Here is a 27,287-nt window from a genome sequence, read left to right as displayed (position 1 = left end):
CTGTTCACTACACAGCAGGCTTCACCAAGCATAACACTGTGTCCAGCTGGAACTGCAAGTTATGTATTGGGTAGTAAAAGGAATACTCTCTCAGTCGCGGGCTGAGGGTGTGCCACACATCCCATAAAAAACAGTTGTCATGCTAATCTTGCAGGCTTTGTGGCAGTCTCACCAAGAGGGAATCTGCCAAGGGTGGAGTATATCTGTGAAGTACTGTGTTTTCTACGCTGTTATAGTCACCCTGTAGCACCATCAGAGCATCAGGGTTCTGCAAGAGGACTCAGGACGGTGCAGCAAGAAACTGCATCTGGTCTACATTAGGGACATAAATGCTGCCAAGCAATATCCTAAGCCCATTATGCCTCCCTACCACTATCCTACACTGACTGTCCTTGGCAGCATGTGTCTTCACCGTCTCCAAAGGGGATCCTGACTTAACCCATATTAACCCCCTCTAGAAAAAGCAGAGTAACTAGTTGGTAAAATCGGTAGCATGCTCCTTCTCAGTAACCTAATGGTTTCAGGAACACTTCTGGTGTGTCTCCTAGAGAAAAGCCACATCCATGCCCCATCATTTTAAATAGGATAGAACTTTGTATCTTTTACTCGCCAAGGCCATAGCCCTGTCATCCCATTTAAGAAATGCATATAGCATTGGCCTCTCAGTCATGGCTAGTGCATGTGGCTGTGTCTAGTCCCCACTACCCCCACGGAAATACAGCTGCATCCATTTACACAGACTGAGCATAAACAAGTAAAGAGTTCCCAATGACCCTCCCCAGGTCAGATGCGCAACGGTGCCCCGGCCAAAACCCAATGCCAGCATTCTGCACTGGGGTTTCCAGGAAGGTGTGAATCCCTTTTATTCTGGCTGGAAAGCTTCTCCGCCACTGACCCCCCTCAATGGGAAGGTGCAGGATCACATGAATCCAGAACCAATCCACCTCAGTAATGCAAAGGTTTGTCTGCCTGAGCAGCCCCTCAGGTAACTGCCTTGTGCGGGACCACATGAAGGGTCATTCCCTCGGGTGAGGAAGCATTAACAAGAAACGCAATACAATAAGGCAGCTGCCTTCACATTAAATGTCATCTGCCATCCTGGGGGTGATTTGTGGCCCATCCGTAAGTTCCTCAGGTAAAGTGTCAGAGTCCTAATATTCAGATTACGTTGTTGCACTGACCTCTTTCGATGATCGGCCTGATAAATTTTACAAAGAGGGCACCGCATCCAGTATGGCCACCCTATCCCACTTAATGTGTTTAGGGTCTGGACACAATCCACTCTTCTCTGCCCAGCTTCTTCTCTGCCGCTGTTTCCATTTGGGCAGCTCCATGCTCTGCTCTCCTCCAATTCTGGCCTTGTAGGATCCCATGCCAGTCCCACATCGTTGGTGGGTGGATAAAAAAACAGCATTTGGCCCCCTAGCATGACTTTAAGGCAGACAGGAAACAAGAGCATATACTTGATTCCGGACTCTCTGATCTCCTTGCTCTCAGCAATGAAAGAGGCACGCTGTTGCTGATCCAGCACAGTATAGTCTGGGAATAATGCCATGAAGGCCTGGTCAATGTGGAAGCTACATGCCCCTTGGACTTTCAGCAGTATTAAGTCCCAGTCCCAGTAATGGAGCAGCCTGACCACGAAAGGACAAGGAGGTGCTCCCAGTGGTTGCCTAGCAAGCCCCCATGAGCCCTTTCCACAGCAAAGAAAGATGACAGTCCCTGGGGCGCAACCTCCTTCCTCAGCCATGTCTCGAGGAAGGCCACCATGTCAAGTCCTTCCACCCTCTCAGGCAGACCAGCGATCCTCAAGTTATTGTGTCGATTGTACCTGTCTGCATCCTTGGCTCGACAACCCTGGAACTCCACTCTGCACAGTAGGTCAGGCACATTGGTCTGCAGTCGCTTAAATACAGGATCCTCTTCCTTAAGACTCTCTGCATTACATTTCACCTTGTCTGCAAGTTTACTGTGGTGCTCATCTCAGTATGAGCAAGTCTATAGAAACAGTCAATTTTACCCTCCATAACCTACTGGGTAGCAGCCACTGGTTTCAGGGTTTGTATAATTTATAATGTTTGTCTTGTGTAAGTAGGGGTTGTGTTGAAGTAATAAAGTATTGTTCCCCTAACTATAACTAATCCCTAATCTTTGTTTTTTATGGAATTTCAGTGGTTTTTAAACATATAAGGATGAAGGTGTATTACTGTTTGAGTGTGTTATGTATGTGAAACACATAGAATTACGAAATATGTATGTGTATTTTGCATTACATGTACGTTAGTCTATGCAAATAATGTGCATGTGACATATAGAAGGCATATTCAGATAAACAACCGTATTAGACCTGAGTTCTGTGGTTCTTTGGGTACTGTTTTATACAATTGGTTGTTTTTTGGCTATGTATGTAGCTGAAATCTAACTACAATTTTACCTTTAATTATATGTTAATATTAACATTACAGAATGGATTTTTCAACCATGTCTTTTGTAGTGCTTATGTATTATTGTGTTTGTGTTTGAAAATATCAGTTCACATTTTTTTTAAGTTCGCTCGTACTGCAATACTGCCTAAAACCTATTGCAACGGAACTGTGGTACCTCTCGGTTGTAAAAATGTATTGGGTCGCTACCAGTGCAACCAATGGCGTGAAACGAGAAATGTATTTCCTGATTTGAAAATGACCCTCCAGCGTACTGAAGTGGAAGGAGTTATTCTCATTGCTGAGGTGCTGTTTTCTCTCTAGGCTTGACAATGGCTGATCAGGGACATGGAGCTGATCAGGAGGGACAGCAGGATAGAGAGGCAGAAGAGGAAGTCCTGGGTGCAGAGGAGGATGAAATAGTAACAACAAGGAGGAGGCAGCGTGAGTCCGTGGTGTGACAATTTTTTTACTCTCCCACCACTTGCAAAAAGTTAATGCCCCACTTGTAATATGTAACTTTTGTAAAATATGGAACCAGGCATCAATATTCGTTTGGGACAATGGACATGAAGAAGCACCTTATGTCCATGCACGACGGCAACGAGCTCAAAGATCAAGAGAAAGGGAGATTCAAGAATTTGCTGCCCAAATTTTGTCTGCTGCAGCTGAGGGAGACTCTGCAACACCATCCATCTCTGCTGCCTCCAATGTACCACCAGCACCACCATTGGCTCCACTTTTTATCCCACCTGCTGGTAGTACCATCCCTGTACAGAGGTTGACACAGGGCAGGGATATAGCGAAGCAATTTGACAGTACTGCTACGTACTGTCAGCTATTCCATATGGTAACTGTAACTGAAGAGAGGGACCTGAAGCAACTTATTTCATGTTTGTCCTCCCTAAACCCCTTAAGGCTTGTTTCATTTTAACCAACTTTGCACTTTGTGCCTTGAACCTAGGGAATCTCTGTTGTGTTGGTCCTGTTGACCTGAAAATTAAGAATACAAATATATGTGTAAATAAAAACACATAAAAGAATAAAAAAGTTTCCCTTAGGAACTAATCACATTCTTTAAATAATGAAGAGCTGTTGCCAATACTAACCCTTTTTTCACAGGTATGACATATATATGTTATAGATAATGAACAGAAATGTATGTGAAAGGTAATAATTCTAATGTGCATAAACGTATGTTTTCATGTGTGAAATAGTAAAGAAAGTTGTAGAAACAGGTGTTATTTCAAAGTTGCCAGACATAATATAGCAGTAGTTTGGAATATCAACATAATTAAAAATGGTATAGCAACAAAAAGGTATTTTAGTGTATCTGAGACAAGAGTAACAATAATTTCACATAATGCTGTCATCACTTAGCACTTGCAGAGGAGAAGGTGAGCATAATTATATAGTCATAATGAAACACTGGGGAAAAATGCAAATCTAATAGATTGTGAAAAGAAACCTTAAACAATGTGCTTGGCAACTGTTTACTTGTCCACTCATTCATAATAGCACATTTTATCTAAACAGCTATATTAACACTATCAGTGGATTTTTCTCAAAAGTCATGAACTAAGCTTGGCCACATCATAACATATCTACTGTTTGATGTAAGGCCTACTACACAACACCTTTCTACCTTTGTGAAAAGGTCTAATGTAAAATTAAAATTTAGGATGAAGAATTAGTAGGTATCAATTTTCTAATTTTTTGGACAGCATGTGTTTAAAAAAAATGTTATCATCACATTCTGTCCTTCCTTGGTTGTTTTTTAAAATATATTGTATAGTGACATGAAACTTGTTTCACAACAATGAAAAATAATGGGACAACAAATAAAAGTCTGACCAGAAACTGAAATTTGAATGGTAGTGAAGTTGGTAATTATATATTTTGTGACCATAGTGAAACAAAGTGAGGACACTAACTGTGATCTACAGTTATGACAAAGGTTTGAGTGCACAGCATTACATATTGAAGTTTTAAATGCCACTGATTTGAGATCAGGGATGAATTTGGAAACAAATCTTTAAAAAAAAAATAATAATCTTTATTACCATTTGAGAATATACAACACAATACATTGCAATGGCATTGCATAAGCATCTTTGCACAGTGAACACAAATTCACATCAGAGGCAAGTATAAGCGCATCAATGATCCAGTATTTTTTAAAATAAATGATTTTTTAATTTTGGCAAAGTAACATCATTAGCATCTGCATGACGACATAAGCCAACATTAACATTGCAAAGACAATATTTTGAATGGCGTAGGCGGGATGCCAGGGGAATCCCAATCAGTAAGCAAGAAAGTTCACTTTGTTAGTCGTGCCGCCGCACATGTCTGTGTCATAGTACATTCACGAACAGGTGCATAAGTGATAAGAACCAGAGGAAAACCCGTCGTTATTCCACAGAGCAATTTCATAATGAACTCATATATGAGTAATAAAGTAAAAATAACTTGATAAAGAAGAACTAAAGATCAATCTCCACATGTAGATACAGCTCAGAGTGTACCTGTCGGTGGAGTATATTAGTGGGCAACAATGTGTAGCTGATTGAGTGCAGTGGTCTGCCTCGTGTAAAATACACCGAGGGGGTGGGTGGGGGAAGGGAAGGGCCGGGGGAGAGGGGAGGAGAGAGGAGAAGGAGGCAGGGGCCCTGCACTCCCAACAGCCAGAGGCATGTATGTATGTATGTATACAGATGTGGGTCCCTTGAAGCTCAGAGAGCCAAGAGTCCCGTGCTAATGACCGGGCCTAAGAGGGAGGGTGCGCTGGGGTTAACTTGGACTCAATCAATGTCAGGTAGTCTTGCCATTGAGTGGGATTCGGTCACGGGGTTGCTGACGCTCACGCTGCATTCACTAGCTGGTTCGTGTGCTCCGATACCAGTGCCCTGAGAAGATCAAGCGACCACAGATATATTTTGGGACCCAGTGGTGCTTTCCATGCCATGGAAATTTTACATTTGGCGAGGCCCAGGGCTAGGTCTAGGAATTTATTCAGGCCCTTACGCGAAGTGCTATGTTTCGTGACACCCTATAATAAATTAGTAGGCTTTGCCTCCACCTGGGTGTCTGCTGCCTCATTGAGCATAATGGCTACATCAGTCCAGTACGCTTGAATACTGGTACAGGTCGATAGCATGTGTGTAAATGTGGCCCCCGGGTCTTGGCACCTGGGGCATATATCGGCAGTAGTGATATACATGCGTGCCAGCCTATGGGGTGTGAGGTACATATGATGTAAGTAGTTGAATTGGGTTTACTTCCACCAAGCATTGGTCCAAATAGTTTTTGGGTGGCTGAGACATTGCATCCATTGCTTGTCGGAGATGGTAGTGGACAGCTCGGCATCCCAGTTCACACGTAATGTTGTCAGTGCGGGTGCATAGTCTAATCTAAGAGAGGTGTAAATGGCCGTTACGGCATGCCTATCCCGTCCATGTATTTGCATAAGGTGCGATGTGGGAGGTTCTGCGCAGTCGTATCCCAAGCTCGTAGGAAGTGGTGTGTAAGCAAGGTGTGTAACAGGAAGGAGCCCTGTGGAACCTCATAGTCGTCCACTAACTCCTCGAATGTTTGTAGTTGTGAGTCTACATACATGTCTCCCCATGTGTCCAAACCCCTCTCCCTCCAGGGCCCCATTTCTGGGCATCCGTGACAAGCGAACGTGCCCGGGATTACCTCTAGGGGCAGGTAAGGGCCATATGGAATGGGCCAACCCCTGGGCAGCAGGTATCTGGACCAGCTCTGCCTAGCCGCTGCCATTAGGATGTTGCCTTGATGTTTCTGGGTCAATGTCGTTGTGCCTGACATTCACTCCAGTAATACCGGGTGGTCCCAGGATAGCGCCGTTGTGACCAACTCAGTGAGGTTACTCTTAGCCAGCCATCTCATTGGCCATTGCAATTGTGCTGCGGCAAAGTATTGCTCATAGTTTGGGGCACCTAGGCCACCATCCAATAGCAGCAGATATAATTTATGAAGCTTCAACCTGGCCCTAGAATTCCCCCATATCAGGGAGACTAAAAAAGATTCCAGTCCCTTAAAACATTTCCGGGGCAGATAGTGGGGGAGTGTATAAAAGAAGTACAAAAGACGCGGGAGGACCAGCATCTTGGAGATGGTGACCCGTCCCATGGGAGACAAGGGGAGGCCCAGCCAGAACGGAGAGTCGAGCGGGCCCTGGTAATGGCCCGACACAGGTTGCCGTCAATAGTATCCGCCCCTGAATGGTAGACCTGGACCCTTAAAAGTGTCAAACGCCCATGCCAGCGGCGTGCTCAGTACAGCTTGTCTTTGGACTGGTGTCATAGGTGTCACCGGAAACACCACAAATTTAAATCATTTGAGTCAGAGTCCAGAGACCCGTGCATGCTCATTTAAGAGGTCCATTGTCAACTGCAGTACCTCAGTCTGGCCACGGACGTAGATCAATGCATTGTCAGCGTACAGCGACAATATGTGCCACCAATGATCCACATGTAGGCCCCATTCTGTGACCCTTTGTTGCAGTCTACATGCCAATGGCTCCATGGCCAAGGCACCGGGAATCGGTGACCGGGGGAATCCTTGGCATGTGCTGCATGCTATCCGGAAAGGTGAGCCTGTGGTTTGTAGTACAGCAATTGTATCCACCGTATAAAGTTAGGCCGATGCCGAACCCTGTCAGCACTTCCAGCAGATAATCTCAGCTTAAAGTGTTGAGCGCCTTTTCGATGCCTGGGGATGCTATCCAGGACATCTCCGCCTCTCCCCTCGCCCACTCCAACAATGCAAACAGATGACGCAGATTCAGGCCAGTGCTTAGCCCAGGTATAAAGCTGTTCTGGTCTTCATGGACCAATAGGGGGACAGCCGTGATCAACCTACAACCTATTCGCCAGTAATTTCCAGGGGATCGTGTGGTCAAAGTTCAACATCGACAAAGGGCAATATGAGGCCATTTGGAGAAGGTCACGGCCTGGTGTCGGTAGAATCACTACCGTCACCTCCCTCAGAGTGGGCGGGAGTTCACGCTTGCAGGGGCCGCATGCAGCGCTTTGTAATAATCATAAAAGGACTGATTAATGGCATCCTGCATGTTCTCAAGAGTCCCGGCAGAGGTGTGTATGGCAGTGATGGGGGGTTGGGAAGTATCGGACTTCAGTAGCCATGCAAGGAGCTTGCCTGCCTTGTCTCCCTCCTTGGGTCTGCCTGCTAAGTATGTCTTGTAATCTAATGCACAGAGGTTTTCCTCTGCGCTCTTGTATGCCCAGAGAGGGACCGACCCGAGGGTCAGTGGGAATGAGCTGCTTGCATCTCTGTATCTCCTACTCATGAGTCTGGAATGCGTCAGTCACTGACCTTTGGGCGCCGTATGTGGTTTTAATGGCATGTCCACGAAGGACAGTCTTAAAGGCATCCCATTCACCCGGTTGAGGAAGCAGTGCCAGCATTCATCAAGAAAGAAATATGAGTCAATGGAGTCCGAAACTGTGGCACGGTAGGACGAATCAGCAAGCGAGGCATACGGCAGTCGCAAGGTTGAGATTGCAGGTCATCTCGCACCCCAGGATAAACTCAATTGTAGCGGGCTATGATCATTTATCCAGTTGTGAGGAGGATGTCCAATGCAAAACAAGCCTCAAACATCCAGTCCCCCCTTGCCTGTAGCTCACCCCGCGCATAGTGCTAAAAGTGTACAAACAGCCCCACTTTACAGAGTTTTTTATATAGTGCAAACTTGACCCAATGGTTTTGGAGCCCTTGGCACGAGCACCAGTTGTGTTACAAGAGGATACATTCATTCAAAAAAAATTGCATGGGGAGATTAAGTAATTTGTCCACATTCACAGGATGTTCAGCGTAATTGCTGACACTTGAACCTGGTTCCCCAGATTCAAGGTCGATCTTCCTAGCCATTAGGCCATCTCCCCATCCCCAACTTTACGTGGACAAATAAAGACATCAATATAATAAAGAAGATTCCCCAACATCCCACCCCAGGTCTGTTTGCCAACGAGCAAATGGCCATTCGCACTAAAATGCTGGTCAAATAGACAATGAAATAACATAAAACAAATAGAAACAATAATAGTGCTATATCAGCTACTTATCACTCATTGAACAGGGCACATCGGGACTAGTTGACATTGCCTGGGTGCCGCCCCATCATGCCCCGGCCTGGCACCAAGCTTGCATGCTAATAACGTACAGTCTTTGCAGTGGCAGCCCTAGTAGGATTCGGGAATGTTCAGCCCAGTGCGTCTGCAGTGTGCACGGTGAGGGCTGGGCCGCCCCTGACAACGCCTCGAGCTGTGAGGCCATGATGGCCAGTGCCCAATCAACTGCAGTGTCTGAGTCCGAGGCCAGTCTTTGGAAGGATGTAGGGCTACATATGTGTTTCACCATTTTGATGGCCTATGCACGTTCCTGGGCCAACTGGGCCTTCATTGGAGGGCGTATCCGACCTCTGACATATCCACTACGGGGCTCCATTAGTATCCAGGTCTGGGGAGAGTCCATCGATATTGTGGGTGGTCCATGTGCAAGTCCTTGCTGGTCAACCCAGTTCCACACCTCTTCAGGTGTGTTGCAGAATGCTGTATCCTCCTTAGAGAAAATGCGGAGGCGTGCCAGGTATTGCAGGGAGTATTGGATGTCATGGTCCCTCAGGCATTTTTGAACCTCCAGGTAGGAGGATCAGCAGCGTTGTACTGATAAAGTGTAGTCTGGGTATATGTGGACCGTGAAGTTGTCAGCTTGTCATGGACCCATCAATGATCTAGGTTAAGATGTATCAGGTATAACCCTGACATTAAAAAATATAAATTAATATGGATTTCCTCACATTAAGGGATGATAATTGTATATATTTTCATGAATAGTGTTACAATACCATTGCAAGTCAAACATACAACATAAGTAAGAAGAGCAAGGCAAGGAGAAAAAACTAAAATAAAATGGAAAAAGAGAAGGAACCCCTCTTTAAACAGAATTGCAAAACATCCCTCCCCCCAGTAGCTTCCATTTCCCTCAGTGTATAGTGGTACATAATTAGCTGTTTTGGTATGTGTTCTCTACCACCAAGCATGTAGATATTCCAGTAGATGTCTTAGAGCATTATTGTAAATGTCCATTGTGTGTCAACCAAGACCAAATACATTTCTCCATTCTGACAGGAGCGCGCCTTCTTCCTCACTTCCATCGCTTCCAGCATGAGAAGCCATTTCCAGACTCTGATAAAGCCTGGGTGATTGTCCCCTAGGCCAAAAGGTTGTCTGCTGCCGTTGTATCTCTGCACTTTCTCCACAAATGTGCCTCTTCTGCTCCAGCCAATTCAATTTAAAGCTTTTTCCAGTCTGCAGTTGCCTCGGTGGGGGCAGGGATTATATAAACAAATCTTTCAAATTCAGTTGTGGGACATGTAGAACTCAAGCAATGTTATCATTTATGTTCTCAAATGTAGCTCACACCAAAAATCGTCTATATTTGGCTGGCTCTCATTAGCAATTATTTGTTGAACAGCCATACATAATTCTTGAGCATTCTGCTGTTGATTTATTGAGAACTGAATATTACCTGCACACACATCAACAATATCTCTGACAACACTAGTACAGTGGCACACATGCTTTGGTGGCTGAAGTGGCCCATGAAGAGTACTTCATGTTCTGCATAAAGTTTTATGGACATGTTGTTGTACTACTTCTTGTACAGTACAACAACTATTACAGTCAATGGCATTGTCATTTATAAACTGATATCCGTTCATTTCCATGTGATGTATTTTTTGTATTTTTGTTGAAACTCCTTCCTTTACCTCAGGTTCTTTGCTTTCCTCATGTTGTGTTTAGAAATAAATGGATATGCACCTCGAGAAGGATTGTAAATTCTTCTTAAACAATCATATTTGCAAACACAAGAACTGTTAGCATTAGTTCTTGTGTTATAAAATTCTATAAAATATTGCCCTGACAGTGTTTTAACATGAAACAAAGCAATGTATGCCATACCCTTTTTAAAAACAGTTTGTCCAATGTTAAGTTATACATAACCCAAACTCAGTGCTTGGGATTTGTGAATTGTAATGGCATAATCTATGTAAAACGGAAACAGTTCTTTCTGAATATTTAAATCTTTGATAAGTAAGAACCTTGCAGATCCATGACAAACTGTTTTGAGTTGTTCCATATGGTAAAATTCTACAACAATAAATTCAATAGCTTCATTATATTGATATGTTAAAAAATCAAGGACATATCCCATAGCTCCATTGACAAGTCCCTGTTCCATATCTAAATTGTGCCATAAAATAACTTGACAGTTTTTACATACATGTGAGTCTTTTTCCAATCCTACTGTATGTGCACTGATTTTCTATATTTAGTAATTTTGTAGATAATGCTTTAGTAATAAGAATGTTTACTCCATAACTTTCTAGGGTAGTTTTACAAGGTAGATGTATAATTTCTTGTATCTCAAGAAGTAGCATTTCCATATTTATTTGATAATGGTCTTGTAGAGTTGGCATTAAACAAACGATAGGCAATGCTTATGAAAGAAAACAATGCATTACTTGTGCAGGAGAATGAATGTTTGAAAATAAAATATTATTATTTCATTTTAAAAGCATATTTTTAGCCTCTTTTCTTGAAATTCCAAGGTGAACATCTTGTGGTATTTTAGCATGATCTTCATCACTACATTGTCTCATATTTTGTGTGAGTTCACTGTATGAGAAACTTAGCAAAATGTTAACAATGCCTATACTGCCAAGAGAGTTCTGAGTTTATTTTTGAAAAACGTTTCTGAAAATTGGATCACCTTTTACAGGAGTAAGTTGGAATAAGTCTCCAAAACTAATCACATGATTCCCTCCAAAGAGAATGTCAGAAGATGTCCTTTTTGAATCCGTAAGTAAACAAAAGCCAACATTAAGTTTGAAACCATGCTCAGATCATCTGTAATAAAAACTTGTAATTATTTTTAGAACTCAACACAGTTCTTGACAAGTATCAGTATTTAACTTTAAACATTCTATTTTATTAACATGCCTCAAAGGTAGTAGTAATAAGTGATGTAATGTGATTCCTTTGATATTATGTGCTGCTAATCCTCTTGGTGCAGGAACCATACTTGAAAAATTTGAATTGGAAAATTTGTGGATATAAGTAGCTATTACTTTTATTCGGAAGCTTTTCCCGGTTCCAGCTTGACCTGAAATATATTGCAAAGTAGGATTATATTTACCACATTGATGTAATCCATTATCATGTGCAAGTCCATGAGCTACAGATTGTCAAATTTAGTATATTTTAAGTTGTTCAGAGTTTAATTTCGATATGAGGTAATCGATTTTATATATGCCCTTCTGAACTTCGTCCATAGCAAGTTGAACCTCACCTATTGCAACAGTAGCCTCATTGTGTGAATTTTTGGATTGTCCAAGTCGGTCTGTCAGTGTTAAAATGGAATAGTAATTACTTGTTCCAGTATCACTTAATAGTTCTGAATTAATTTACTTTTTTATGTTATCTCTTATTCCAGCATTCCTAAGTATGACTGCAATTGGGGAACAGTCCCTTTATTGTGATAAGCACCAAAAACTGCTTAATAGGACTTAAATGTTCCTATAATATCTTCCTCCTCATACCACAGTTTAAAAAGCTGTAGACCTGCTAATAAGTACAATTATTTTTTATCTACATTCTCACAACTGAGTTTGCGGATTAATAAGTGTTGCTTTTGAGTGATGTATTGAAAGGGCTGGCCTCAATAAATTCTGGATCTGTTCTAGAGACACAATCCTGTGGTTCTTTTTAGCAGCATGAAAGCATAGAGGGGAGAAAATGTGTTATTAAGCCAATCAATTACCAAAGAATCCTCTTAGGCACATATTAACCACAAATAGTTAGTTTGATTTATTACAAAGCCAAAAATAACTGAATATAGAGACACCGCAAGACGAGAGTGTAAAAGTACATCGGAATAAACATAAAGCCAAGCAGTAAGTTTGATTTATTACAAAGCCAAAGATAACTGAATATAGAGACACCTCAAGACGAGAGTGTAAAAGTACATCGGAATCAACATAAAGACAAATCTGCGTACACAATTAAGAGGATGTAGCATAAGCAAAACAATTAATTCAAGAAGCAGGATGCAGAGGATCAGAAAGCATGAGTCGAAGTTTCCCTGCATTGAGGGTTGGTGAGTGAAAGAAACTAATCTATCCCTACTCTAACATTAAAATGACATCCCTTCTTAAGCATCTTCAGGAAAGAAGGTAAAAGGTGTCAGCCTGTGGAGTCTTCCTGAGAAATCTCCCCACACTTAATGGGTCATATAGCATAAAGCTACCAAGACAGAGCTTGTTCACAGATGCTCTCTTTACGAAGGCAGAAGAAGTATGCACATTCCCTACTCCCAACATCACATTATTGCAGGTAACTTTCTCAAGATTCATTGTGGGTCTCGCCATCTGCTCTGGGTACGGTACTAAAGGTAGTTTCCCATGGGACAACCGAGTTCTTCTCTCACAATAATTTGTCCTTGTTCCCAGGCCTTCGCCTGTGTGAGGCACAACAGCCTTCCTTTAATGACTCAAGCAACATGATTGAAACTTCTTCTCTCCTTGCCTATTAAAAAAAGACATTATTAATCTAGCTAACAAGAACGCTTCTTTCATCGGCTACACAAAACTTGAGAAAGAATAAATTACACAGCACACATGAAATTCAGACTGTTAAATCTAAAGTTAGAGTTTTCAGGGAACTGCGATTCAGGCCTACAAAGTTTAGCTAACATAAAAAACATCACATAAGGTTAATGAATTTGCATAGGAAATAAGGCACTTTCAATTAATGCATTCACCCACATTAAAAATGACACAACTAATAAACACATTTAGTACATGGATAATTGTCAGTTTGCAACACAAATTTTTCATGCTAATGTTTTCTGCTAGAAACATTTACTGTCCACCTTAATTTTCTCCTTGTTACTTTTATATTAAATGTCCTAAACACATCATGTATCAAGTTAATACATTTCACAATTCTAACACGTCATGTTAACACAACAAAGGATTATATGTGGGTGTGCTCTACATGTGTCATTATAATGCACCCCAACAAATAAAATGTGATTTCAGCTACATCAGTATTTAACATCGTTTGTATCTTGTACATAGAACTTTCCAGCATTGATATCTTCAACATCTTATTGCAAAGTGTAGAATTTAACAACTTCATATAGTGATTAACTATCTAACAAAGGGCTTCTTGTTGAGTAGTAAATGTCCATTAGATTTGTTTTAACATCTTTGTTATCTGGGTCAAATTGAGCAAGGTATTCTATTTCAAGTAGGCTTTTCGGAAGAACTCTTTGTGAAGGTGCTGACAATCCTAAACTAAGACTTGTAATTGCTTCGGATTTACCATATAAACTGGAAGAACTTAATTGGTCTGAGGCTTCATAGCTACTGACCTCTTGATTAGAAATCATTTGAAGGCTAAACCTGAATAGTCCTTTTTGTTTAAGAGTGTTTTTCAGATATTTCTTCCCACTCTTCCTTCATATCAATTTTCCTACTGCGTAATGTAGGAAGTAATGTAACATGCTACCACAGTAGAATTATCAGCAACAAATTGTATATCCATGTTAGTTCCATATATGCAGTGTTATAGAGTTGTAGTCATTCATCTGATGTGATGCTTGGTCTCTTTTTCGATTATATGTATTTTTTGGTGTCTTTTCTGTTGACATCAAATTGTTAACTCTTCCTTTTTTTAGAACAGGTTGTAGGAAACCAAAATGACATTTACAATAATGTTTTGATTTGTTTCTAAATTTTCTTAAGCAGTATTTGCCACACTTACGTGACTGACATTTTTGTTCAAGCAGTTTTTTCATTTGCTTCTTTACTGGGGGTCTCACAAGTGACATATTATTCTATAAAATGTAGCACTGATTCATCTGAGTTATATCCAGATTTTGGTGCATCTTTAATCCACAAAAACATATGATATATCTCTTGCTTGATTCACTTTTATCCAAAAGAAAGTAAGTACATCTTCAAGGGATTTTTATTTATGTTGGTTAAATAGTTAAGTATAGTTTGGAATTTGGGGTTGAATAATCAGCAAACATTTGCTGTATCTGAAGATCATAATTTTGCAGTTGTCTTGGAGGCAACATTTTGAGGATTATCATTTGCTTCAAGTAGAAATGTGTATAAATCATTCCATATCTATTCAGTGCAAATTAAAGTGACAAAGCAAGTAAACAATCATATATTTCTCAGCATAAATCTTAGTTCTTCATGTCTTTTAAATCAATGTTTATTCATATCTTGCTGACATGCTATAATATTCAACAAGCTATATTCTAGGTTTTTGTCATTGTTTTGCACCTTCTGGAGAAATTCTTTAGCCGTTAGGTTTGTAAACCCAGTTCTAGTTTGCATGATATGTGAAACACCATAAGAAGTAACATATACTTCACTTTCATACAATAGTGTAAAAATGTAAGTGCTGTCTAAAACAAGACCTGAAAAGTGTGGGTTGAGACTGTCTTTCTCCAAGGAGATTCTGACTTCAGGGGCAGCTCTTTCTGCCCTCTGGCCATCAGCCTGTGCTTACCTGATTGGCCATCTAGCTTCCAAACAACGCTGAGCCCTCCTCCTCCCACATCTGAGTAGGGAACCCCAAGACAGTCTTCTGCATCTTGTAGCCCCAGCCTCTCTTTGCCCTAAACAACCCAGTGAGTAAAAAACCGAAAAGGTGGCGAGAACTTAGACTTGTACTGTGTATTCTTGATACTTAAAACTACTGTGTTGTTTCTATCCATGACTGTTTGAAATTGAACTCTTTGTGTCTGTGCCATCTGTACTTCTAAAACTGCAGGTTTTTCTATCTGTGACTGTTGAATTTGTCTCCTAGTTTTCCCTGCACTGTGCTTAGACCAGCAGAGGAAACCCCCTAATCCCCCCTCCGGCTAAAAGCCTTTGCTTGAGGTCACACACTCCTCAGGTAAGTTTCCAATTGGGCATTGCATCTGTGCTTTGATTGGCTGCTGTGTCTGGTGTATCTATTGGGCTTAGGGTTAGAGTTTTGATTGGTTGATAGGTCTAGGGCTCTGATTTTTCACTGGGTTAGTGTTTCTAATGAATGTAGGGCTTAGTATTACTCTTCTGATTGACAGATAGGTCTAGGGTTTTGGATTGGTTCCTGGGGCTAGGGTTTCTTTTGGACCTAGGGCTGTTTCTGATTAGGTGCTAGGACTATGGCTGTGATTGGTTGTATGGGCCTGGTCTCCCCTTGGTCCTAGGACTAGTTTTTTTTTTTTTTTTTGAAGACGTTTATTATTGTTCAAAAGTGCAGTACATATAGCAAAGCCTACAACCCTGTGGGCCGGCTGCAACAAGTCGGTGGATCGTTGGGGAAAAGGTTTACAGGGGAAGGCGCTCTGCAGCATTTTACTCGCCTTCTGGTGTGCTAGACCACGGGTATTTTATTCATATCATTCTTGTTCAGCACACAATCATCTCTATAAGTGACGTCTCATTTTACATTTTTACTATAAATAAACCTTTAACTCTGCAAACAAAAACAAAGCAGTTCGTATTGGCGTGTCCCAGTGTTTCTGTTGTGGCAGCGCTGCGTCGTGCCCCTCCGGCATGCATAGCACCAATGACCCTTAGAACGGTGCAGTGTGCACTGAGAGTGTGTTAGTGGAGTGGGGGGTCAATGGTGTGCATGTGCAGATAGCTGTAGAGCTGATGAGGGACAGCCTCGGTGAGCAAGGTATTCTATTTCAAGTAGGCTTTTCGGAAGAACTCTTTGTCAAGGTGTTGACAATCCTAAACTAAGACTTGTAATTGCTTCGGATTTACCATATAAACTGGAAGAACTTAATTGGTCTGAGGCTTCATAGCTACTGACCTCTTGATTAGAAATCATTTGAAGGCTAAATCTGAATAGTCCTTTTTGTTTAAGAGTGTTTTTCATATATTTCTTCCCACTCTTCCTTCATATCAATTTTCCTACTGCGATCCTCTCCTCGGCCTCTCCGATTCTGGCTGCTATGTCCGTGCAGGTTTTGGCAACTCTGCGGATAGAGTCTTGGACTCTGCGATAGACCCCCTGTGTACGAACATTCTCCTGATGAGTCTCCTCGCGATGCGCCATGATAGTCTGGTAGATAACAGCAAGTGTTATCTCTCCTGGTGGCAGCTCATCCTGGTTAAGTGGTGTGTTCAGGCCCTTAGTTGAAACACTCTCCTCTAGGCCAAGTTGCGCAGAGAACGGGCTGTCCCAGGATATTGAACCAGATACAGCGGTGGCCTTGCTTAATGCACCCTGAGCTATGTTATTAACTTTGAGGACTGGGCAATGGCTACAGGATGGAACCTCATTGCAAAGGACTTCATTTAACCGCCAGTCTCCAGCTTCACTACCATCGTCAGTCCAATCCCTGTCCTGGTCGTCCTCTTTCTCCATTGAAGACCCGGTATGTTTTGATAAGGAGAAGAATTTGTCCCCCCCTCAGGTTCCCTGGAGGATGTACCCCATCGATAGCACCATCAGAATCACCAGTAACAATAGGCTTGTGCCCAGGGATATTAACAACTGGAAGAGGATGCACCGGAATTGGAGTATTCTCTATTGACTGGACTACAGTTCCCATAATCCCATTCACCGGGAGACTGGACACAGGCTGCGAGGCTCTTATTATGGAATAGTTTTCCAGGATAGCCATCACTTGGATTTTCGTAATGCTCTCTACTGGATCACATCCTACCTCCAAACAGATGTCATCCATGCCCCCCTTTCTCATCCAAACCGTACTTCACAAAAGAAGGGGTCCCTCAAGGCTCTATCATCTCACCTATGCTTTTCAACATCTACATGAAGTCATTACCAACACTGATCAATCATTTCCACCTCACCCCACCTAACTATGCAGATTATACACAAATATTCTTTAAACCGGAAAGCCCAAAAGACAGCGGAAACTCACTAATTTGTAGTTGTTTCAAAGCCATTGATCAGTGCAGCCATCTCAAATTGAATGCTTCCAAAACAGAAATACTCACTTGTGGCAATTGGAAAAATGATGACCCACTTGCTGCCTCGCTTGACGATCTGGGAACACTGCCTAAAACATCTAAAGAGGCAAGAAACCTCAGAATTACTATGGACACTAAGCTATCTTGTTTTGTCTAAACTCAATTACGCCAATAGCCTCTACCATGGATCATCTTCAACAAATATGAAAAGACTACAACTCTGTTGCCAGGCTACTTTTACATATAAAGCCACAAGCCCACCTCTCCCTTGCCTTGAAGGCCCTACATTGGTTACCTGTTGCCAGAAGATCCACATTCAAGCTGCTTTGTATCACCCACAAAGCGATACATGGAACAAGATCACTCTTCATCAGGAATAAAATCACCAAATGCATTAAACAAAGAAACCTCAGCTCTGGATTGGTACCTCGCCCCAAAATCCCACCATACAAGAAAAATAAAATATGTGGCACAACTTTCTCTGTTCAAGCAGCCAAACTATGGAGGTCTTTACCCCCAAACATAAGATCCATGGACAACTGTCTTATCTTCAGAAGACTACTCAAGAGTTGGCTCTTCCCCACATAACCACCATTCTTAAATATAAATATACAGAATATCCGTGTCTATATACGCATCTATTTGGACTATATGTGTACCTACATATGTGTATTCAACAACAACTGAAAGTTAGGCCTTCCATCCATTAATTTCCTTGTAAGCATTAGGGTGTACTTTCCAAGGAGGTGCCTAAATCCTAACACACCAACAACAGGTGCCATTTGCTGGATGGTTCAAGAGGCACTATGTACGTTGACTAACCTCTTGAACTTTTTTAGACTATTTATCTATATATGTCATGCTTTTACTAATGTTCTATGATACATGCTGGTTGTCGTTGATGTTCATTGTTCATCTTATTTGTAAGTATTTTAAATTGCTTTTAAAGTGGATCTTCCTGCCAAATTAAGATGTTAAAATAAAAAATAGGGGCCAAGCTGCGCATTAGCGCTGCCAACAACTGGAGGCTAGCCCCTCCACCTTTCATTTTCTTGTATGCACTAGCCTGCACTTCTCAGGAAGGTGCCTTCCTCCAGACACGCTGAAAACAGGCGCCAATTGCAAGACTCTTGTTGCCTTTTGAACGTATTTCTTTTATGTGGTTTTAGTTTCCCCCCTTTCTGTTAGTCTTCTTTAATTTACCAGTATTTGTTTAAGACAAGGGAGCTTGTATTATACAAAAGGGGTTGCTGGACGCCCGTTTTGGTCTTGTTTTGCCTCCACAGTTTTGTGCCTAGGAGCTCTTTGGACATTCCCCCCCTACCAGTTCCAAATGTTGGGCTTAAAAAGCAGCCAAACTGCATGTCAGCGCAGTGGACGTGTGCATCTTGCTTGCCGCTTGCATGCCAAAGGCAAGCCTGTCGGCTCCTGGACAGTGCTTAGCGTCGGTCAATCTGCTGGTTTGTCACCAGAATACAGCTGCCCATCTTTCTATACCAGAAATGATCTGCTTACATAGCGTCCCTGTGGTAGGAACCAATTCTCTCTCTTGTTCAATCCCTCGACAACGGTTCATTTGTTGAGTTGCTCTAGCTGTTCTCTAAAGTTTCTTAACTCCAAAGTCAGCACAGTCTCTAGAGCTGATCACTCTCCATCTCAAACTAATTCTACCAATCAATTGCTTCACAGCACTTTAATCAATGCAAGGTTGCTTATAAAAAACAAGTTGGAATTTTTTTAATTCCATTAAGCTTACAACATAGACCTTGTGTTGTTACACAAACCAAGGCCGACGAGACTTCAAACCCGAACTTAGTACTAGCCATTTCAGAGTGCTACTCGATGTTACTGCTCTGATAAGAGAGGTGGTGGCTTAGCCATAGTGTATCGAAACTACTTGTTGATAGTTTTTCTGCTGCACTCACTTCCATGCAATATAAGGCTTTACAATTTAAGTTAATTCTTAACAACCATGCCTCCTACAACGGTCTGCTAATCTTCCGACTGCCAAGCCCTAGGTCTACCTTTCCACATAGCTTCTGCCATTTGCTTGAGGCCAAGGCCGAGACTGCGGATTACACTGTTTTCAGTGATTTTTTATTCTTACCTGGAGAACAAGGAAGATAGGGACTCTGAAAGGCTGCTAGATTTAATGAACAGTCTTGTAATAAGTCAGTTAGCAACAGCCCAATCTCATTCTGCTAGTCAAATGCTTTACAGCATTTAAAAAAAAATCATTATCCTTCTGATGACTTTGCCATTACCTTGGGTAAATCATGGCACATTGTCTTTAACTTAAAATCTGAGACTAACCTGTTCCTTTCCCCAAAGTCATAAACTTGGGGATACGATTTGATGATCATTTGTCTTTGATAAGTAGACAAATGTTGTGACCTCCTCATCCTTCTTTACCTTGAAGATTCTGAGAACGATTTCCCTTTTATTCCTTTAAAACTGAGGAAATGAGTGGTCACTGCCCTCATCCTCTCAAAGGTGGACTACTGCAAGTTACTGATTCTGCAGAATGCTGCAGCATGGCTGTTGGTAGGAATTCGTACGAATCAATGTGCCTCTCAGGTCCTACTTTAACTTCACTGGCTTCCTCTGCATAAGCACATAGATTTAAGGCATTATACATTGCTTTTGAAACCCTGCATTGTATATGGACCCAGATATTTAAAAAAGAAAATGTGTCTGGTAAGTTCCATCCAGAGCTCTACGATCTTTATCAGTTCAAAATGTGTTAATCCCTAAATTTAGGAGAGCCCATTTGGGCTGCAGAAGCTTTGTTTATGGCACTATTAAGCAGTGGAATGCTCTGCCTTTCCATTTGAAGATATGTACTTCTCTGTCTTTCAGTAAAAATCTCAAAACCTAGCTTTTTAATACTTAGATCAGTTGTCTTTGTCTTCTTTTCTAAACAAATAAAGTAGTCTAAAGTACAGCAAAACTTGAAAGACTGAGTTTATTAAATGCAACTTAAATCTACGTATATTACTTTTCTTATACATATATACTTTCCATGTACTTATGTATCTTTGTATTCATTACTTTACTTCTAATTCAGCATCTCCAATGCACTACCCTATTTCTCACCCCATACCTCTTTCAAGAAACCCTTAACCGCCACTCTCTGACTCATACCAAACCCAGTTCTGCTACAATGATCCCCAAAATAACCCTTTCTAGACCCTTCCCTCTTCTACTCCTCCTTGCATCATCTCAAACTACTCAAACATCTCACTACTCAGATATCCCAAGCAAGCCTTTCTAAACTCTTCCCTCGGTTTCTAGAATTTCCAGGTGTCTATGGGCCTGATTTAGGGCCCTATTTAGAATTTGGTTGTAATGGTCCCACAGTCACTTTTTAGATGGATTCCCCACCCTTACTTTGTGGTCCACCCACTCAATTTAGATGTTTGTTGGTCCATAGATGAAAGACTGCCCTACCGCCATAGTTCCGCCAACTCAGTCAGGAATTCTCACCCGCCTTGAAGGCGCCATAGGCAGAATCGGCTGTTGGTGGGAGTCTAGCCAAGATTTGATTTGATTTGATTTGATTTGATTTGTGCATTTGTAAAGCGCGCGATTGCCCATAGGCGTCTTGGCGCTGTGATTTGACTCTGACTCTTGAGGTTTTTAATTTAGGGATATGCAGAGAACAGCCACGTTTTTACTTGCTTTCTGAAAGATATCAGTGATGGACTAGTTTTTATATCTAGCGGTAGTTTGTTCCAGATTCTCGCTGTATGTACCAGGAAGCTTCTTCCTCCCCAGTTTGCTCTCTTGAATCTTGGTACCGCAATTATTTTCTTTTGGCCAGATCTGAGGGTTCTATTTGGCTCATATATTTTTAGATGAGTTTTTAAAAATTGGGATCCGGTTCCATTGGTTGCTTTATATGCTAAGATCACCGCCATGGTAATCAGGATTTGGATTTCTGTCGAGGCAACTGTGGTAGGAATACCTTCAGTTAGCAGAATCCAAAGAAATGAGGTAAGAACTTGCCTTTTTTACTGTTTTCCATTTCCGTTTCTGTCTTGAACCTTATCGTCCAGATCCCTTCTTTGCTACTCCGACTCCAAGTGAAGCTAAATGACTCCATTGTCACCAGGATCTAAGGCAAGTAACTTTTACAATTGTCTTACTATGAATTGTGTGTTGACAATTGCTGAAGCCTTGTGGATTTTTGCATTGCTCCTACATAAAATTATTTCGTATGTGTAATGCAATAGTGTTCATTTTACAATTTATTAAGGTAAAATGATCACACCTGTATTGACACTTTAAAAAAACAAATATTGGTGTTATGGTGCTTGGATGTGTTGTGCTAGTGGTACCTGTGAGTGTGCATTCAATAGCATGTGTCTGTTGTTTGTGTGGCATGCTATATGTAACAAATAAGGGCATAACACATTACTTGCATACATGGCTTAAAACAAAAACTAGGTGTAGATGGCTTACCTATTGAATTCTACGCGAAATATATAGATGAGCTAGCGCCAAAACTTCAAGAGCTATACAAAGAGGCAAAAGAACTTGGACAGTTTCCCCAGTCTATGCGGGAGGCGCTGGTGATCCCGCTGCTGAAATCGGGTCGGGACGGGGGAGAGACGGCCTCCTATCGCCCGCTGTCAATGTTAACCACCGAATACAAAATACTTAGCAGTATAATGGCAACTCGGCTCCTAAAACACATGACCACACTAATCCGTGCAGATCAAGCTGCCTTTATACCGACAAGAAACACAACCACAAATGTAAGGCGGTTGGTACGCCTATTGGGGGAAGACCACCCTGGGGCACAGCAACCCATGATATTGTCAGTGGACATCGAAAAAGCATTCAATAGCTTAGAATGGGGGTACTTGTACAAAGCGATGGAGCGTTTTGGCCTGGGACCGGAAGATGATAGCGCTCCTGTGCTTCCTCTATTATTTCAGAACTCTGCCAATCCGGATACCGGGTTCAATTTTTAAGTTGCTGAAATCGCTCGTGGTGGCTTTCCCTTGGGTTATGGGCAGGCGTAGAGTTGCCCAGGCAACGCTCGTCCGCCCTAAAGCTGAAGGAGGATTGGCGGTCCCAGACTTCGAACTGTACTGTCTGGCAACCCAACTGCAGTTTTTCACTCAAGCAATAGCTAGAGAATTCAGAGCCCCGGAACAGCAAAGAGGCATCGGAATACCGCGCCATATCCTATTGTTTATAGCATTGCAACAGAGGCTGAACCTTAAAGATCTTTCACTGGAAGAGAGGACACTTAGGCTCTGCTGGAACCGCTCCCAACGTAGAGCGGGAGTCCTGCACCCATATGCGCCCGAAATCCCGCTGGGAATGATAACGGCATTGCCACACGGTGGGGACTGGTCACAATTGCAAACCTGGGAGGAGGCAGGTCTCCAAGTTTTGGGAGACCTATACGAAGACGGGCCATGTTACCCTACCAGACGCTGCAAGACAGATTTGATCTCCAGAGAGGTGGATTTTTGTTGCATACAGCCTTGAGGCGGGCAATACAGGCACACTGGCGGGAAGGGCTTACGGAACCTAAGAAGACGATGGCCTGCCAATATACCATGATGGCGGTGTGGACCTTCAAGGCGGTCATGTGTCTCTACTCTAGGATGCTTAACGAGGGGTTGACTCCTCTGAAGGCGCTGAAGGGGAAGTGATAGGTCGATATAGGGAAGGAAATCCCTGAAACCGCCTGGAAGCAGATAGTACTAAGAGCATGGAAGAGCTCAAGAAATGCAAGATTCCAGCTAGTACATTTCTACATCCTCCACAGAGCGTACTTGATGCCTGGAAGGATCTGTAAATATTTCAAGGTTCCTGAGGCAGCATGTCCCAGGTGTACATGGACGGGAGTAGAATTAGAACATATGCTATGGTCTTGCCCAATGATGGGGTCCTACTGGGTAGAAGTGGGAGACACCCTTAATGAGATAACTTAGAGACAATTGACATTTGATATGGCCACTAGCATCCTACACTGGTTCCCCCACTCATCCAAAAACAAAATAACGAGTAAATTTATCGATATGGGGCTCATATTAGCAAAACGAGAAATCACAAGACATTGGAAAGCGACAGCAGGGCCCAGCAGCAGGAGGTGGAGAAATGAGTTTGTAAAGTGGGCGAATAGTGAGAGCGCGCTGCGATTTCAACAAGCGCAAAGGCGAGGCAATGATAGAGAACTGGAAACAGGGACAGCATGGGAAGCGCTAGTGCAGGCATTGCGAGACTATGAGACGCAAGAGGACTAGCTGGAGTGTTACACCATACAGGAGAAGCCCCATAGCATATCAGGAACATCAACAGGATTAGGACATGGTGTCTCCCTGAACACAAACGATATAAGGGATTATTACAGCTCTATGCATCATTGACGGGAATTGGGAGGAGGGAGGGAGCAACTGTTGTTAGAAAGGGGAGTTGAGGGTGTAAATAACGGGGTTGATTGGGCTCTACTGGGAGACACTGATAAAATAGTCGACACATGGATATGACACACAACGAGATTTAGACAGGGAATATCCTATTATGGGGAAGATAATATTGAGGCCACTGGGCCAACTGTGTTTATGTCTGTCTTGGACGAAAATCCATAAACTTCGTTTATAAAAAAAACAACACATTACTTGCCTTTGCATTCAATAGCTTGTGTATGTTGTTTGTGTGGTATGCAATATGAAACAAATAAGGGCATGACACATTACCTCCATATGTTTTTCAGGCAAATACAACATATATGTGTATTGACATGAAAATAAGTAGTACTAACCAGTCTCTACTCCACCATGAACTCACTTTGTCAGCAAACTGTCACTAGGACTACACCAGCACAACTGGAACATCTAAATAGGCTTGGCGGAATACTACCGACCTGACAGCGATGAAGCCAGCAGAGCCAGAACACATCTAAATACGGCTGGTGGGCCGACAACTTGACAGAGTACTTGAAACTGCTTTCTTTCTTCAGTTTGCCCGCTTGATTTAGATGTTGGCGGGCCCATGGACAAAAGACCACCAGAGTCTCACTGATTCTCCTAGGAATACTCACCTTTGACGACGGTGCCATAGGCAGAAGTGCCTGTACACAGTGGTCCATCCAAGATTACCGCTGAGGTATTTACAATTTGTCTTTCTGTCGAGGCAACTGTGGAGAGAATACCTTCTACTTTAAGTTGTCGGAATCAAAAGAAATGAGGTAAGAACTTACTTTTTTACTTGAATCCCATCGCCCAGGTCACTTCTTTGCTGCTTCAACTCCACCACAACGCAAACCAACTCTGTTGTCGCCAGGATCTAAGGCAAGCAACTTTTACAAAATATTATGACTCATGTGTTGACAATTACTGTAGCCTCATGTATATGTGCATTGCTCTTACATACAAGTGTTTGTTATGTGTAATGCAGTAGTATTTATTTTACAACTTATCAAGGTCAGATGAACACACCTATATTGACACTTAAAAATCACATATTAGTGTTGTGGTGCTGGGGGTGTTGTATTTGTGGTACCTGTGGTGTGTATTTAATAGTTTGTGTGGTATGCACCATGTAACAGAAAGGGGCATTACACATTAACTACATATGTTTTGAGGCAAAACAACACATATGTGTGCTGACCTGAAAATAAGTTGTATTTACCAGTCTCCAATCCAACAGGGACTCACTCCATCTGCAAACGTCTGCTAGGATTATGCCAGCACAACTGAGACATCTAAATAGGCTCAACAGAATTCCACTGGCCTGGCAGCGGCGAAGCCAGCAGAGTCAGCACACATCTAAAAATGGTAGATGGGACTCCCAATCTCGATGGAGTACTTGAAACCGCCGCCACCGAGGGACACCCGGAGTACTGCCAACATCTAAATCATGCCCTAAATTGGGTAATGTATTTTCAGTTGGATTATGGGTGTAAACTGCATCTGAACAGGCCCAATTTTCTGATTCAGCAACAAAGTATTTAGTATGTATGTAGTGTGTAATAGAGTTGACTTCTGTTGGATTTGAGTGAAGTAGAGCATTATTAAGTTAATCAAATTGTATTGCTGAGCCTTTAACAAAGCATAGTGTTCATGCACATTTACTTATATTTGAATTATAGGTAAAAAGCATTTTAATGTGATGGAATGTACAATTATCTATCTAATTTTCAAGTTAAACACACATGATGGATGGAATGCAGAACAAATCAAAACATTCACCCCTAGTCAAGAGATCGGGGTTAAATCCATCATTCTTTTGCTCACCATACAAACCCAGTTTAGAGCTGCTCATATGCAAATTAGTCTTGACCCTGTGCCTCATGGGAGCAGCCCAGCCCGAACTGCCAAGTCAGGTCCTGCCTCGACCAGAAACAAGCATTCTAGAACCGATTCTGTGGTTTCACCCCTCATCGGTCAGGATAGCTTTAATCCAATGGCACAGTGAGCCCGGGACCCAAGTCTGGGCATACCCAGCGCACCTAGGGCGGGAAAGCAAAAGACACACAATTCATGGACGGAATGCAGAACAATCAAAACATTTACCCTCTTCAGCGCTGTAACCTGCCTTTTAAAAATCACTTATTTTGTTCTTTGCGCTTCGCGCTTTTATCTGTGGGCGTGTGGGGCTATAATTGAGGGGCACCCAGGGGGTTGTTAAGCAGGACTTACTTGCACCTTAATCGGCTCCTTCACCCGCATTTGCGGGGCTTAGGTAGTGCTAGGGCTTCATCTGGGCGCTGTGTGTGACTTTGGCCGCCATCTTAGGTGGGGGCGTTTTCGTTGGGCTGACCTTAGGCGCCATCTTGCAATGGGTCCAGTGCTTTTACTCCCAGGACTCCCGCGCACTGGAAGGGTATTTAAACCACTCCCTTACTTCCTTCTGTTGGATTACCTGCATTTACTACGCGCGTGCTCTTCAGCGCTGTAACCTCCCTTTTAAAAATCACTGTTTTTGTTCTTTGCGCTTCGCGCTTTTATCTGTGGGCATGTGTGGCTATAATTGAGGGGTACCCAGGGGGTTGTTAAGCAGGACTTACTTGCACCATAATCGGCTCCTTCACCCGCATTTGCGGGGCTTAGGTAGTGCTAGGGCTTCATCTGGGCGCTGTGTGTGACTTTGGCCGCCATCTTAGGGGGGGGCATTTTCGTTGGGCCGACCTTAGGCGCCATTTTGCAGTGGGTCCAGTGCTTTTACTCCCAGGACTCCCGTGCGGGATACCATAAGTAGAGATGTCTAGGCAAGCGCGCAGCAGGCTCGCCGGCGGGGCGCCAGAGGTAAGCCCGTTTGCGCCCGTTCGCGCTCCGGTCGCGCTTAGCGCTAGAAGCGCTGCTCCAGCACGCCTGACATACTCCAAGGAAGAACTTTGTTTTTTAAACCAACTCCCTAGCGCGGACGACCGCTCCGCCCCTCTACCGACCCCCCTGGTGAGCGTTAACTGCGGTCTTTTGAACGTCCGCTCTCTCTGCAAACATCACGCAGAGACGGCTCTCCTTATTGACTCATTGCAGCTGGATATCATGTTTCTCACTGAGACCTGGACTAGGGCGGATAGTAATGTAGAGCTGGGATGGGCATGCCCGCCAGGGTACTCTATCAGGCATATCCCACGACCCAATGGGAGAGGCGGCGGAGTGGGTTTTATTTTTAGGGACTCTCTTTCGCTCTCTCTTCTCGAAGTCAAACCAGTTAAGGGCTTCGAGCTTATGGGCTTTTCCTTAAAAAATTCGAGTGGAACACTGGTTGCGGGGCTACTGTGTTATCGTCCTCCTACCAGCGCGATCTCTTCTATACAAGACCTG

General features: G+C 42.8%; 1 protein-coding gene across 1 annotated transcript in view; it reads left to right on the top strand.

Moving 5' to 3' along the window:
* NR4A3 (nuclear receptor subfamily 4 group A member 3) overlaps window positions 1-3,194 on the top strand; it is a 681,703-nt gene extending 678,509 nt beyond the window's left edge. The window contains exon 5 of the mRNA XM_086966912.1: window positions 2,748-3,194. Coding sequence (XP_086823038.1) covers window positions 2,748-2,753 — 6 coding nt within the window. The 3' untranslated portion in view covers window positions 2,754-3,194. The remainder of the gene's footprint in view (window positions 1-2,747) is intronic.
* Window positions 3,195-27,287: the final 24,093 nt, after the last annotated feature.

The sequence above is a fragment of the Lissotriton vulgaris genome, chromosome 4_1, assembly GCF_964263255.1.
Source record: "Lissotriton vulgaris chromosome 4_1, aLisVul1.2, whole genome shotgun sequence".
Classification (NCBI taxonomy): Eukaryota; Metazoa; Chordata; class Amphibia; order Caudata; family Salamandridae; genus Lissotriton; species Lissotriton vulgaris.
This window is presented reverse-complemented; position numbering and strand designations above follow the sequence as displayed.